General features: G+C 47.3%; 1 protein-coding gene across 1 annotated transcript in view; it reads right to left on the reverse strand.

Moving 5' to 3' along the window:
• SLCO3A1 (solute carrier organic anion transporter family member 3A1) overlaps nucleotides 1-16,479 on the reverse strand; it is a 152,218-nt gene that overhangs the window by 5,439 nt on the left and 130,300 nt on the right. The window contains exon 9 of the mRNA XM_068121977.2: nucleotides 2,703-2,881. Within this exon, the coding sequence (XP_067978078.2) occupies nucleotides 2,703-2,881 (179 nt within the window). The remainder of the gene's footprint in view (nucleotides 1-2,702; nucleotides 2,882-16,479) is intronic.

A 16,479-nucleotide genomic window follows, 5' to 3' on the forward strand; every position in this document is an offset into this window, starting at 1 on the left:
CCGATGTGTAGTTCTTGAGTTATAAGCGGACATCCAGACAGACAGACAGACACACACACACACACACACACACACACACACAGACACACACACACACACACACACACACACACACACACACACACACACACACACACACACACACACACACACAGACACTCCTCCTTTATATATAGAGATGTATGTTAGATCGTACACGTTAGACTCCCTGAAGGAGGTTTTGGCATTTGAGACCCAATCCAATTGAAAATGTGCCTTTTTCAATCCACTGCCGGCAGATGGAGGCCTTCGCAAGACTCCTACATCCGCATGTCTTTTGCAAATCTCATCCAAAGTGCTCCTGCAAATATCTTCATTTCATCTTGCAATCCACCAAGAGGTCTTCTTCTTCCTCCTTTTTGTTTGACACTTGGGATTTTTTTGTCCAGAATTTTGTTGGCCCAACGATGGTGCAATCCTGGTAGGTGACCAGCCAATTTCCATTTGTATTTCTTCACCTCATCAATGATGTTACACACATTGCTTGTGCTCGAATCCCTTAATTTACTTTCCTCTATCTTATTGTAATACCGAGCACACGTCCTTCAAGTTTCTTTAAGTCGTTTGTTGCTATAGTTAATCCACTTTGATTGAGCATTTGATCTCAATTTTACAAGTTTTTTTTCCTCTTCATAAGAACATCATGGGTTTTACATGAATGTGGGGATGTTTTCTTTCTCTTAAAAATCACAGAGAACAAATAAAAATTAACACAAATGACAGCTGATGTCAAGAGCTGTACTGTAGCGCCACCTAGCGGTTATGGCAAGTCAACTCGGGTGTGATCCCTTACCAACTAGAATGGCACGAGGTAGAGGGTGTAGCTACCTCTGCGAGGCTGAACAATTTATGGTTTCTATTCCACTGATAGGCCGGATCTGGATTCGGACCTGGATCAAAATCTAATCGGCTTGTTCTTGTTATCTAAGCAACTCGTACACCAAGTTTTGTCATAAGTCTTCCACAACTTTTTGAGATATCATGCTATATATAGTTTTTGGCCCGATCACTCAATGGTGAAGAATCACTCAAAAAATGTAAAAAACATTCTCATATCCAGATCCGGATTCGTATCTGCACCATTCACCAAAATCGAATTGATTCATCGTCGTCACACACCCAACCTGTCCACAACGTCTTGTCGTATAATACGTCCACAACTTTTTGAGATATTGTACTCTACAGTATATCATTATTAGTCCCCCACTGGTGTGCACTGGAGAGGACTATAGGTTTGCACGCCGTCCCTCCGTCTGTCAGTCCGTCAGCCCGTCAGTCCGTCAGTCCGTCAGTCCGTCAGTCCGTCAGTCCGTCAGTCCGTCAGTCCGTCACACAAAGAACAGTTTTCCGGACTTTTTTTCTAAACGCTTAATGCTAATGATTTCAAACTTGGTCCATGGTTTCCTCATGATAAGTTACAGATCAAGTTCGAACGTCACGACGTTTCGATCATTTTTGACAAAGTTATGGCACTTTGAACTTTGGGAATTCTGATAATTCTGATGATCCTTAACTCAGTGCCATTTTAAGTTTTAATTTCCTTTAAAAAACATTTTCTCTGCAATAATATTTCGGATTGAGATCAAATTTTCACCGTAGGGGGGACTCGGTCTGTAGAATATTTTAATGGTAATTATGACGTCAAAGGTCACGTGGTTCGGCCGCCATATTGTTTTTCGTGAAAACACGAAAACCCCTTTTTCTCTGCAACGGATGAACAGATCGAGGCCAAACTTTCCAGGCAGAATCGCATACCCATGACGAACAAAAGAGTCAGCGAGCATGACGTCATGCGTCACATGGTTTCAGAGTTATGACGTTTTTAAGCATGAACCTTTAAAACCGAGCTCCTCCCTCATTTTTGATCCAATCGAGGGGAAAATTCACAAATCTGTTCAGCACGGCAGTCTACTAAAATGTCCCTTTGGAATTTGCGATAGGGCACGTGGTTCGGCAGATATCGTTAATTAAACGAATTTTTTTTTTTTTTTTTATGGATATCTCTTGCATCGCTAGTACCTCAGACCGTGAGTTGGTAATAATTTATATAATTTCCACAGTGCAATACGTTCCACGGAGCGACCTTGCGGGCTTATCAACGAGGCGAGGCGTGACACACGTGTCTCAGCATACCTCAGATCAAGTTTGAAAACCAGCATCAACCGTGCATAAATTTGCATATTCGATCATTTTTGACAAAGTCATGGCACTTTGAACTTTGGTAGGGGACATGTATTGCAGCGCAATACTCAGAATGCTTGTTTACCCTATCTCTCAATGGTGAAGAATCACTTTAAAATTCTCGGATCCAGATCTGCATCTTCACAATCTAATCATTTCGTCCTTATCACACACCCAACGTCTCCACCAAATTTCGTTCAAACCCGTCCACAACTTTTTGAGATATCCTGTTCACAGACAGCCCACATGGGCGAAAACATAACCTTGTAGGTAATAAGCTTGTAGAGCACTCGCCAAGTGGCTTAAGCACTCAAGCAAGCACTCCATCGAATGGTTAATTATGGAGCAGCTGGCTTGAAAAGCTTATTGGTAATGGAAGACACCTCTGCAAAATACTGAGCACTTTAAACAAGTTCAAATCCATTTTAATTCATCATATACCATGTATTCCTCGCCCTGATAATGCAAAATATGGCACAGACCTGATGTTCAGCATGAAGGAGGGTGTCTGAATGGAGAAGCCAAAGATTACACTGAAGCACAGCAGGCCTATAAATGGCGGGAAGAAACTTTGGCACTCTGGGTTGGAACACTTTCCAGAAACAGCTGATGCTCCCAACTCACCAGCACCATCATCAACACAAAGGCACATCGACAGGTTCTGCATACACAACCAAAACCGACACAAAAGTAAAGGCAATGACTGATCAGCACCTACTCAGTGTGTCTATTAAAAAACGCCTTGTACTACAGAGTTCATAGAACACGTTACCCTGCACAGTGTTCAAATATATACTGCAATTTAAATAAACTAATTATTTTAAAGATTGTTTTAAAATTTTCAGAAGTCTAGTGCTATTGAAGCAGTCTTATACATCACCCTTACACACCACCATCTTGTATAGCATGTCCAGGCAATACAAAACGGGGATCTTGGAATTGACAAAGAGGTGATTTGTGTTCTAGTGTTCAAGTATATAATTCCATTGAAATAAAATAAAGACGGTAAAAGTCGTAAAAAATAATTAATTCCGGAATTTACCGCCGTTGTCCTAGTGTCTATTATGTTACATTACACGTCACATTAGTTATTTGTGCCTGTTGTTTGTGTCCTTTATTGCGTTCTTAAAAACAGCAAGTTTCCTGTTTGGAATGATTTTCAATTTAGCTTCACCACCAGGAAGGCACACAGAGTAAATAAATAGCACCGCAAAGCGGGCGTAACCCCTCGGCCGATGCATGGTGGAAACCAATTTCAAGATGGCTGCCGTGGCGGCCATATTGAAAATCGCAGCGTGCCCATTTTCGAAAGGAACCTTCCTCTACTCAACCCCAACACACACTGCAAAAATGGATTTAATCGGACAAGCCATTCTGCTCGAAATTGATGGAAACCAATTTCAAGATGGCTGCCGTGGCGCCAATATTGAAAATCGCAGCGCGCCCATTTTCGAAAGGAACCTTCCTCTACTCAACCCCAACACACACTGCAAAAATGGATTTAATCGGACAAGCCGTTCTGCTCGAAATTGACGGAAACCAAAAGTTGACGGACGCCCTGACGCCCGCCCGGACGACGCCCGTGACGACAATACCCCTTAGCCCAATTTGAGCTGAGGGGTGAAAAGTAATGTCACTCCTCTGCACATGTGCGATCGGGATGAATTCAGAGACAAACTGTTAAATGGCAGATTTCTTTTCTGATTCATGGTCAAAATATAACATTAAAAATAAATAAATTGTTCCTCGATCGTAAACCGACGTGTGTACGTGTCGGTACGGACGGATGGACATGAATTAATTTCGTAATCCCGCATTTCGCTTCGCGTGCGTGGGGTAAAAAAAATCATTTTGAAGAGCTTGTAGAGTGGCCTGCAAAATTTCACCCTCAAACTCTTCCATCCAAAGTTTTTACATTTTGATGCCACCTGAGATTATTTCACGATTCGTTCAAATCAAACTTAATATATAGAGTCTTCACGATGTCAAAAAGCCAAAAAAAATGCAGGTGAATTGTGAATAAGTTCGATTAACAGAGAAAATCAGATGATTCTCACTTACACAAGTATTCAAACCTTTTGTCTAATAAATCATAAATCACTTCAGGAGCAATTTTTGTTTTTGGAAGGTTACAAAATAAGTGTAATAGGTTTCACCTGAAAGTAAGCAGTGGATTAACTTATAAGTTAAACTCTCCCACCCTCTAAGGATTTTTAAGGTGCAAATCACATGGTCAACCAACAAGGCAAACATGAAGACCAAGGAGCTCTCCAAAGAAGTCAGACATAAAATGGTGGAGAAGCTCGGTTCAGGAGAGGGCTATAAGAAGATTTAAGTCACTCAGTATCCTTTTGAGTACGGTGAAATCTCCCTTCGAGTACGGTGAAATCCATCATGAATAAGTGGAAGACGTATCATAATACCCAGACTCTACCCAGATCAGGTCGACCATCCAAACTCAGCAGCCGGACAAGCAGGAAACTGGTTTGGGATGTAACTGTAAATCCAACAATGACTTTGAAAGATCTACAAGGCTCTATGTGTAAGATGGGGGTCAGTGCTCATCAATCAACAATATCCCGTTACCTTCACAATGCTGGCCTCTACGGACAGGTGACAAGAAAGAAGCCATTACTGAAAAAGATGGATCTAAAAGCTTCAATGTAATTTGCATGAAAGCATCATAATGATACTGCAGGTGTGTCGAAAAATGTTTTGTGGTCAGATGAGACAAAAATAGAACTTTTTCGTATAAATTCAAAGCGTTACGTCTGGAGCAAGCCTAATACTGCACATCACCGTCAACACCATCCCTACTGTGAGCACAGTGGTGACATCATCATGTTATGGGGCTGCTTTTCATCAGCAGGGACTGGCAAGCTTGTCAGGATATAAGGGATAATGGACGGTGCATAGTACAGGAGAACCTTTGATGAAAACCTGCTCGAGTCGCCATGAATCTGAAACTGGGTAGGACATTCACATTTCAGCAGGACAATGATCCAAAGAACAAAGTTAAAGCAACACTGGAGTAGCTGAATAAGAAGAAAATAAATGTCATTGAGTGACCCAGTCAAAGTCCTCATTTGAACCCAATTTAACATTTAATGACGAGACTTGAAGATTGCAGTCCATCGACGATCCTCATCAAACCTGACAGAACTAGAGCAATTTTCACGTGAAGAATGGGCAAAGATTTCACCATCTCATTGTGCGAAGCTGGTAGAGACCTACCCCAAAAATACTTGTAGCAGCCAATGCTGTAAAAGGTGCTTCCACCAAGTACAGTCCAAAGAGGTTGAATATTTTTTTGAAACCAGTGAATTTAGATTTGTACATGTTTCTTGTAGGTATTCTTGACATGTAACCTCCTTCAACTACAACAATCGTTAATTTGATCTCTTCAGTTATAAATTTAAAAAGTACATTTGGAAAAATTGTTTCTACATAATTCATCTAAATGTGGCATTATTGGTAGAGGGTGAATACATTTGCAGGCCACTGTACAGTGTACATATGCCATGCGAAGGAAAAAGACATTTGAATACATTAATGTACTTTTACGTGAATCACAAGGATGTTACATAATGTAAACTGTAAAGGATTACAAACTGGGAATTGTAACCTGGGACACTCGCATTCAGAGCAGAATGAGAACATGAAATGGCAGGCCCAAAGCTTATTTATCATTTACAAATCAGAAAAAGATGCAAAAGAAAGATAAAAACCAAGAAAGTTAGTTGCACAGGCTAGTTTGGTTGGTGTCATGTGACTACCTTTCAAAAATATCCAATTTAACCGTTTTTGCAATTAATTATTTATTCCTTTAACAAAAAATCGAACTTTTAAATTGAAATTCCCATCTTCTTTGAAGTCTGGACAACCCTCCTATCTACATTCTGAACAATCCTCTCCAAGAAGTTCTGTCACTCAAGCTTTTGGGTCTCACTATCTGCCATGATCTTTCCTGGGAAAACCACATTTCAAATCTGGCCTCCAAAGCCTGTCGCCGACTGGGCATCCTCCGTCGTGCGAGGTCCTTCCTTGGCACACCTGAGCTCCTTACTACATACAAGGCTTTCATCCGCAGCTCAATGGAATACTGTTCTCCCCTATGGGCTGGTGCTCCTGCCTCACACCTAGCTCGTCTTCACGCTGTTGGAACCAAAGCTTTCAGAATCATTGGAATCTCCCGCAATGAAGCTAACTCTGAGGGCCTTTCACTCACTCACCACAGGCAGGTAGGTGGTCTTTCTGTCTTTTACCGACTCCTCTCCGGCCTTGCTCCCCCAGCTCTATCTGTGCTCTGTCCCCCAAATATTCCTGCAGGTCGCACAAAATCTGCCAGCAACCCTCTTCTGGTGAAATTGCCAAAATCAAGACTCTCCGCTCACATTCACCCTTTCATGCCTCTATTCTCCCACCTCTGGAACAATCTCCCACACTCTTAAATCCCATTCCTCCCTCCAGGTCTTCAAAACAGCTGTCCACCACCATCTCGTATATTCCCCCATCCAAAACCTTGATCTTTTCTACCCCCATTAATTCACCCCAGATCCACTTTTTTTAAAATACCGACTTCCTTCCTAGAAGTTCTAGCAGTGTCAATGTGTTTTTTTACCTCTCCCACCCCGCCCCCCCCCCCCCCCACCTTCCCATGCCTACTCCCCCCAAGCCCTCTCCCTCCCACAGATCTTCCGATGTCCCTGTTCTATGCTGTTGTACTTGTGTGCTTCCCTCTCTCTTCCCATCTTGTCTCCCGCTCCCTTTATTGTATGTTTTGTGTGTCAGTTTTTTTTTTGTGATTAATGTTAGCTCTTACACGAGCCTCAATCTTGTATACAAAAAAGAAAAGAACTTTTTTCGTTTTTTCAACTTTTTTTCCTCTACAAAGTTGAGGCTCGTAGAGGAGTATTTGCTCAAAAAATATGATTCACTGATGCTTTTATTTAGAATGTATATATCCACAACATTGTCAAAAATCCAACACCAATGCAGACCTGGGAGGCCCGGGCATTTTATTTACTTATTATGATTATGTGTAATGTGTAATATGTGTAAGGTGTAATATGTGTAATGTGTGTAATGTGTGTAATGTGTGTAATATGTGTAATATGTGTAATATGTGTAATATGTGTAATGTGTGCAATGTATGTAATATGTGTAATATGTGCAATATGTGTAATATGTGTAATATGTGTAATATGGGTAATGAATGAAGGTTTTACCTCAAACCTGAATGAAATATCTTTATATTTATGCAATGGAATTATTTGTAACCAGGTTATAGGAGCATCCAAGAAGTCTCGTGCAAAGAAAATAATTATATAACATGGTTATAACACAAGAAAAATTATGAGGGGTCTTTAAAGCCCCAGGCCTGCATTCGTGTTATAAGTGAAGAATGAAGATTTTCCCATGAGCCTGAATGAATTTTTTTTTTATGTCACTGAATTATGTGTAACAAAATGAAAGTCCCATAAAATGTGGCTCATGCAAAAAGAAAATTGTACAACATGGTTTTCGCAAAAAAAAACAACCTTGTGGGCCTCCGAGGCCCAATCCCTGCATCTAAGTCTTTAAAAGTGCAAGTTCTCCACTTCCTGTTGGGTGTGGATTGTAACCACTTAACTTATAATTACATTCACTTAGCAAAAAATTTCTCAGTGAGCTTGAGCAACTCAATCCTTGCTTAAATATAGATAGTCGTACATGATGCGATCTTAAAGGAAGAATATGAATTAGCTTAATTCTTACTTGGAAACACAACCCAATTGAGGTTCCTACTTTTCCCATAATTCAAACTATCTGTAGACTCACACTTAGAACCATCTTTCTCGTTTCAATCATTGAGTAAATCTTGAGAACAGACCCATGGTCTAACTGGAAGTTCCCAAGCATGCCCTAAGCAACAAGATCTGGATCACTACAGATCCCACTCTTGCGTTAAAAATGGTTTGGGAAGGGCATAACTTTTGGAATATATTCACATCTCACAAAGCTCAATGGAAAACGCAGGAGATGTTACCTTCTGTTGTGAGGAAAAGCTTACTGAATTCATGAATGGCAATGCCACTGGTTCAAGGAAAATTGTTATCGATTCATCATAATCCATACATGATTCAAGCTGATCCTTAGGCTGGGGGCAATTGGATTCTCCTTGTTGCCAACAGCATGCACGATCCAAATGTTGGCGACACCCGTGGACTATGACCATCCCGTACCGACACTGTGCCAGTCGTGCGCAATTCTCCCCGATATCTATCTTGGACCAGAGGCAATGTTTTGGATGCAAAATGACTGCACTATAAAAGCCGGGCCACAGAAAAACCAGGTGCTTCCTTTTTGACCGACCCATGAGGACTGAGGTGTTGTTCTATACCTGACCAAGAGCTTTGAGACCCATAAACCACTTCCACCCTTAAGCATTTTTATTCCACACTTTAAAGTTTGGAAAACAGACTCGATTATTCCATCGGTTGCTGGGTGATGCAGAACCATGGCGATATGGAACATTGTATTTTGTGACGTTAATAGTTTAAATTACTTATTCTTGAAAGTTTTGGAATTGATACCACAACGTCCATCTCATTGTCCATCTCATCAGAGTTGCAAAACTCATTCAACCTTTCCATTGTCAATGTCAAGGCCAAAGCTTCCACTTGCATTTCAACATTTCTAACCATATCAAGTGAGAACTTGTTACAATCAACAACAACTTTCCCAAACATATCCCCACAAAGTCATTGTGAGCTCTGGGTTAAAGTTTTCAGGGATGTTTAAGGATGCAGGCCCAGTTGTGAGTTTTCAGCGGCCTTTGCATTCTGCTGGCAGTTGGTATAATCTTACTATAATTCACCAAATGTCTGTCCGTCTGTCTGTTCCCAGGTACCGCAAAAACGGCTGAACCGATCGCAATGAAATTTTGGGTGGGTAATCCTGGGACCCCCTGGAGTAAAATAGGTTATATTGTTTTTCCAATTTTTTCCCAATTTTCCAATTTTTCAGTTTTTCCAAACACTATGGAATAATATTTACCGATATGAACAGTGACGTGGCTTTTATTGAAATTCTACAAATACTGTTTATATTTTGATGATTTGTGTGTGATATGATTTAACGGATGTTTATATAAATCGTTTAAAATAAAAAAAAACCTTCAATTTCCGATATATTGCCTTTTCATTTGGGCCTCCTAATTGAAGCCCCGCCCAAGGGGCGGGTACCGTTGCTGGTATTCATAATCGTCATTTTGGTTCATTGAGAACGTCAAACACTGGACAAGGCATGGGTGGAGGGGAGGATGTCACGGTGGAATTTGGACCTTTAACAAACTGTTTCCAAATTGAAGCAGGAGCTCATATCTCCGCTTATTGAGAGAAGGGATGTCATACAAATCAAGCTGCTGTTCATATGACAGGATATGTAGACATGTGATGCAACAGATAGGGCAGGCTTGCGGACACGCTCTACTTCATCTTCCTGAGCAGTGATCAGACCAGATCCCCAGACAGGTGATCCAAACTCAAGTAGTGGCCGAATATATTTTATAGATTGTAACCAGTTTTAAAAAAATGGATCTGTGTAACTTTCCATTTTTCTGGCTTGGGTCTCATGTCATTGATCCGACACCATTCACTGAAAGCATCAACATGCACTTGCATTCACCTTTGCTGGGACTTGGGAATCAATTCCCAAAAGCTCAAATCATCCACATATTTCCATCGATACTGTGTAAGCTAATGCTGCATCGTCGACAATCACGAGAAATATGATGGGGCCCAACTTCATCCTTTGTGGAACTCCACATGTAAGATTTTCCCCTTGATTACAAACAGTTTGAGACTGGATTGAGAGGAAACTACAAACTGTTGGCAGAATGGAGGCATCCATCCCGAGCCGGATAAGCTTTTCAATGGCCGTGGTGCGATTGATAAGGTCGTGGTGATTTCAATGGAGGTTGTGTGGCATTGATTGCAATTCTCAATGCCATTGCCCATATTTGGCCACCAAACATCCCACCTGGCATATTATTTCATGTGAGAATACCTGGATGCCCTGCATCACCAATTCCCTCCCATGTCGTGGAACGAAGATGCATCAATCTTCGAGAAAACAACCGAACTGAACATTTATCAATTCCCGCCATGTGCAGTTTGACAAGATACTAGTTTATAGGTAGTGTACTCGCCTTTGACAAGTGTAGCCTGAGTTTGATTGCCTGGTGATTCACAGGAAGGCCGATGTATCGGGGTCCCGGCTTCACGCTCCATCCATTAGATGAAACATTAAGCCGGTAACCAGTCTCTGCCAGCGTTTACTGGTGGATGTTAAAGATCTCGCAGTCTCTTTCACAGAAAGTATGTTGTTGTGTGCCAACATCCTGGTAAAAGTGCAAATTCCTCCCATAACTGGCAACAGGGATCCTGGCAGTCACCTTCAAGTGGTTGCTCCAAATTGGCAGTCTTGGTGCACCAAAGCATCAGCAACCTTGGTGCACACCACATACAGTCCTGGCCCTTCAATGGGCTCAACTAGTCCAGCTGGCTAGACAGACAATAATTGCAAATACTTCATGCCAAAAGACTTTTCTTGCACCATTGCAATCGATAAAGGTAGAAAAGTCTGTTAGTTCGGGTAGACATATTTTATGACCAGTAGGTAGTCGAGGATATGAAAAAAAAAAAAAAACATGAGAAAGTGAAGAACATGTTGAAGATCTTTCGTACAAGTCTTCGAATATATATTTTAAATAGGTTTGATCTGATTAAACTCATTGTTAACTAGAACGGCACTCAGTAGAGAGCATACCTCCACCTGGTTGGCCATATCACTCAATGGTGAAAAATCACTTTAAAATTTTTACTAGCTGGATCCGGATCCTGATCTTCACCAAAATTGAATCAATTCTTCCTTGTCACACACACAACCTGTCCAACAAGTTTCGTCCAAATCCATCCATAACTTTTTGAGATATCCTGCTATGTATCGTTTTTGGCCCGATCTCCCAATGGTGAAGAATCACTTCAAAAATTAAATAATTCTCATATCCGAATCCATATTGAGATCTTCACCAAAATCGAATCGAATCGTTCTTGTCAGACACCCAACCTGTCCACCACGTTTCGACCAAATCTGTCCACACCTTTTTGAGATATCCTGATATGTATCGTTTTTGTCCCTATCTTCCAATGGTGAAGTATCACTTCAAAAATTCCAGTAGCCGGATCCGAATCCTCACCAAAATCGAATCATTTCGTCCTTGTCACATACGCTATATCTCTGCCAAAGTTTGTCCGAATCAGTCCACAACTTTTTGAGATATCTTGTTCACAGACAAACGGACAGGCAAACAGAAAGGGGGTGAAAACATGACCTCCATCCACCTTTGGTGGCGGAGGGTAATAAATACGATGCAGAAACGAGGACAAAGACCTATTGTAGGAAACAGGTCAGCAAATGGTCAAATGGCTGTTGGACAGATGGCCGGTCTCTGGGAATGCTACAGTGCCTCAGGGAAAAGGCTTCATCCGTTTATGAGGCTTCCTCATGCTCTATTAATCAGCTCTCATGGGACTGGAAGCTCCTGACTTACAGGGATAAACCATACATTGCATTGACAAAAAAGCAACAGTGTGCAAATGTTTCAGAAGTCACGAAAAGGGTAAACACAGGAGGTAACATTAAAAGTAATACACTAGTTAACTCCTTCCATCAAGACCAAACTAAAAAAACAACTATTTGGCTCTGACTTTATTGGCATAGGTAGGCCCAAATGTCAGGTCTCACAAATTAAGGGGGAGCAAAGAGGAGTCGAGCCGGTCCGTAATTGAATGGGAGACATCCATGAAAGACCGGCTGTTGTAGTGTGAGCGGTGGAGCAGCACAACTTCATTGGTATAACTAGCGTGGTTATACCAATTAAGTTGTGTTGGTATAACAATTTCACTATTTTATTGGTACGCCATTATATGTTAATGTGATTACTGTTGGTGACGTAGGCATATGCCTCATCGCTATTTGCGCATGCGCGGCCCGGCGGTTCCGGTGTCTTGTTCGTCCTGGTGTATTGTTGCCTCAACGAACTGGTAAATTCCCGCCTCATTCCACACGAGCGTTTTCACACATACGTGACCAACCAGGCAGAGCAATACTAATCTGGACAGCACGGGCTTTGTCATTTCGTCAGCACACCGTGTAAAACACGGCAAACATACATCGGACACCAAGACAATTTCCTGACCGAAGAGGTCGCCTGACCGGCACCCCGAAACAGCTGAAGAACTCCGCACTCCCAAAATGGCGGCGGCTCATCGGGCTCCCAAACAATGGAGTCTGACGAAGCAAGAAACAATTACGTTGTGGTGGACACAAGGGACACGAATTCAGCGCACCAGCAGGTGGCGCGAACGTCCAGGCGGGGAACTGGAATGCATGCCCCACCTATCGACCGATCGGCCATGCCCGGGGACTAGGCGTGGCCTCGGGATATATATGCGGGCTCTAAGCTCGAGCCCGCTCAGTGCTGCAGTACGAGCTTTGGAATGAAGACTCTGTTATACAAACGCGTTGTGGCCTACCTCTCTGGCAATCGAGTTGTGTGTGTGCAGCATCCACACTGGTGACCCCGATTGGTTCAGCCGTCGCTGACCACCGAACGCGCCATGGCTACCAACGCCGTCGCAGTCCAACTCCCCGAGTTTTGGGAAGCGCACGCCGACATTTGGTTTTTGCAAGCCGAAGCTCATTTCCACCTCCGAGGCATAACGGCGGACGAGACCTGGTACTACCACGTGGTCGCCGCCCTCGGGCCCGGCACTGCCACCCGAGTCGTGTCCATCCTTCGGCGCCCGCCGGGTGACAACAAGTACGAGGCGCTCAAACATCTCCTCATCGCCACGTTCGGCCTCACGGAGATCGAACGGGCCGACCGCTTCCTGGACCTTCCCACCCTCGGCGACACACGACCATCAGTCCAGATGGATTCCATGCTATCCCTGCTCGGAGACCAGCCCCCGGATTTCTTATTCCAGGCGCTTTTCCTACACCAGCTACCTGCACAGGTACGCCTCGCGCTGGCGGGTTCCAAAATAAAGGAACCCCGCGCCCTGGCCGTAGAGGCCGACAAGTATTTCGCGGCCTGCGACATGCGGTCGGTGTACGGTGCTGCCGTAGTGGATCCCGGCGTGGAGGCTCCAGCGCTCCCGACTTCCCTCGTGGCCGCTGCTACGCCCCGTCCACTACCGCCGCCGCCACCACCACCGCCGCCGGCACGGCCACCGCGGCCGTTACCGCCGCAAACCTGGTGCTACTACCATGCCAGGTTCGGCTGCCAGGCTAAAACGTGTCGCCCGCCGTGCTCTTTTGACGGGTTGGGAAACGACCGGCGCTCACTTGCGGCCATGAGCGTCGGCCATTCCGGCAGCCTCCTTTTCATCACGGACACCTTGTCCGGGCGCCGTTTCCTTTGCGAAACAGGAGCGCAGGTAAGCGTCCTCCCCGCCTCCACGTCCGACAAGCAAACCGCGGGCCGGGGCCCCGCTTTGCTTGCCGCCAACGATACACCCATCAGCACATTCGGGAAGCGTTGCCTCTCCCTGCGGTTCGGAGGGCAGCGCTTTCAATGGTCGTTCGTGACCACCAGCATGCCAATGGCACTGCTCGGTGCGGACTTCCTATGTGCGAATGGGCTGTTGGTCGACGTGAAGCGCAGACGGCTCGTCCAGGCCGAAACCTTCAGCTCGCTCACTTGTTCACTGAGCGGCTCGTTGAGCGGCTCACTGAGCGGCTCACCGAGCGGCTTGCCAAGCGGCTTGCTGGAGGGTGCCGTCCCGGCGAGTTTAGTTTGCACGCTTCCAGCAGCGGACGACTTTACCCGCCTCCTCGCCAGTTTCCTGGCCCTCACACGGCCCACCTTCTCAGCGGTGGCCGTTAAACATGGGGTGGAGCACCATATCCCCACGGTCGGGCCGCCGGTCTATGCCCGGGCACGCCGACTCGATCCCACGAAGCTCGCGGTGGCGGAAGCGGAGTTCACCACGCTGGAGCGGCTGGGGATCGTACGGCGCTCCAACAGCGCTTGGGCTTCTCCTCTGCACATTGTGCCGAAGCCCGGCGGAGGATGGCGGCCGTGCGGGGACTACCGCCGGCTCAATGATGCCACCACCCCCGACCGCTACCCGGTCCCGCACATCCAGGACTTTTCCGCCCGGTTGGCAAACACGACCGTGTTTTCCAAGGTGGACCTCATCTGGGGCTACCACCAGGTCCCCGTCCAACCGGACGATGTCCCGAAGATGGCCGTCATTACCCCTTTCGGCCTCTTCGAGTTCCTGAGGATGCCTTTCGGGTTGAAGAATGCGGCCCAGGCGTTCCAACGGCTTATGGACAGCGTCTTGCGCGACTTACCTTTCCTGTTTGTCTACCTGGACGACATCCTGGTCGTGAGCACGTCCCGGGAGGAGCACCTGCTCCACCTCCGCACGCTCTTCGAATGCCTGGGCCAGCATGGCCTAATCATCAACCCCGCCAAGTGCCGTTTCGGCGTCGCCACCATCGACTTCTTGGGGCACCGCATCACCAGGCACGGGGCCGTCCCTTTACCGGCCAAGGTGGAGGCGGTCACGGATTTCCCACGGCCCCGCACGATCAAGGGGCTCCAGGAGTTCCTGGGCATGTTAAATTTTTACCACCGCTTCGTGCCCCACGTCGCCCAGCTCCTCCGCCCCTTGCACGAGGCCCTTCGGGGCAAGCTGGGCAAAGGTGACATCGCCTGGTCGGCGCCGATGACCGCGGCGATTGCGGGCGCAAAGCTGGCCCTGGCCGACGCCACCATGCTGGCGCACCCGGCGCCCGATGCAACAATCGCCCTCACCACCGACGCGTCGGACTACGCGGTGGGCACGGTGCACGAGCAGTGGGTGCGTGGTGCTTGGCAACCGCTGGCGTTTTTTAGCCGGCAGCTTCGCCCGCACGAACGCCGCTATAGCACCTTCGACCGCGAGCTGCTCGGGCTCCACCTGGCGGTCCGACACTTCCGCCATCTGCTGGAGGGCCGCCCGTTCATGGCTTTCGTCGACCACAAGCCCCTTGTGTTCGCGATGGCCAAGGTCGCTGAGCCATGGTCGGCACGGCAGCAGCGTCACCTCTCTGCCGTGTCCGAGTACACGACGGACATCCGTCACGTGGCGGGTAAGGACAACCCGATGGCGGATTGCCTTTCCCGGTCCGTCGTGCTCGCGGTCCACCTCGGGGTCGACTATGCCCGGATGGCGGAGGACCAGACCGCCGACCCCGGCATCCAGGCCTTGCGGACCGCCGTCACGGGCCTCCGCGTCACCGAGGTGCCGTTCGACGCCGCGGGCGCGGCCCTCCTATGCGACGTCTCCCTCGGCCAGCCTCGCCCCATCGTGCCCGCTGGCTGGCGGCGCCCAATTTTCGATGCCATCCACGGCCTGTCCCACCCGGGCACGAAGGCATCCCAGAAGCTCGTCGGGGCGAAGTTCCTCTGGCACGGCCTCCAGAAGGACGTCCGCGACTGGGCCAGGATGTGCCTCGCGTGCCAGCGCGCAAAGGTCCACCGCCACACCCAGGCCCCGTTGGCCCCGTTTGCGGTGCACGAGCGTCGGTTCGACCATGTGCACGTCCACTTGGTGGGACTTCTGCCCCCCTCGCGGGGGTTCGCCCACCTCCTCACCATGGTGGACCGCACCACACGGTGGCCGGAGGCCGTCCCATTGGCAGCGACGTCTGCAGCTGATGTGGCGCAGGCCTTCATCGCCACTTGGGTTGCCCGGTTCGGTGCCCCCTCGGACATCTCGTCCGACCGCGGCCCCCAGTTCACCTCGGAGCTCTGGGCCGCGGTGGCGCAAGGGCTCGGGGTGACTCTACACCGCACCACGGCCTACCACCCCCAGGCCAATGGCCTGTGCGAGCGCTTTCATCGCTCAATGAAGGCCGCGCTCCGGGCCAGCCTCCGCGACGGCGGCTTTGTCGACAGACTCCCCTGGGTCCTGCTGGGCCTCAGGACGGTGCCCAAGGACGACCTGCGCGCGTCCTCGGCGGAGCTGGTCTTCGGGCAACCACTGCGGGTACCGGGTGAATTTATCCCCGACTCCACGGCTCCTAGGTCCGCGGCGCAACAGCGCTCCGCCCTTCAGGAGACCGCCCGGAGGTTCGCCCCGGTGCCGACGGCACACCACGGTTGCCCGCCTTCCCACGTCGCCCCGGAGCTTCGCACGGCGAAGTACGTCTTCGTCC

This window comes from Myxine glutinosa, chromosome 7 (genome assembly GCF_964187855.1).
Source record: "Myxine glutinosa chromosome 7, kmMyxGlut1.1, whole genome shotgun sequence".
NCBI lineage: Eukaryota > Metazoa > Chordata > Myxini > Myxiniformes > Myxinidae > Myxine > Myxine glutinosa.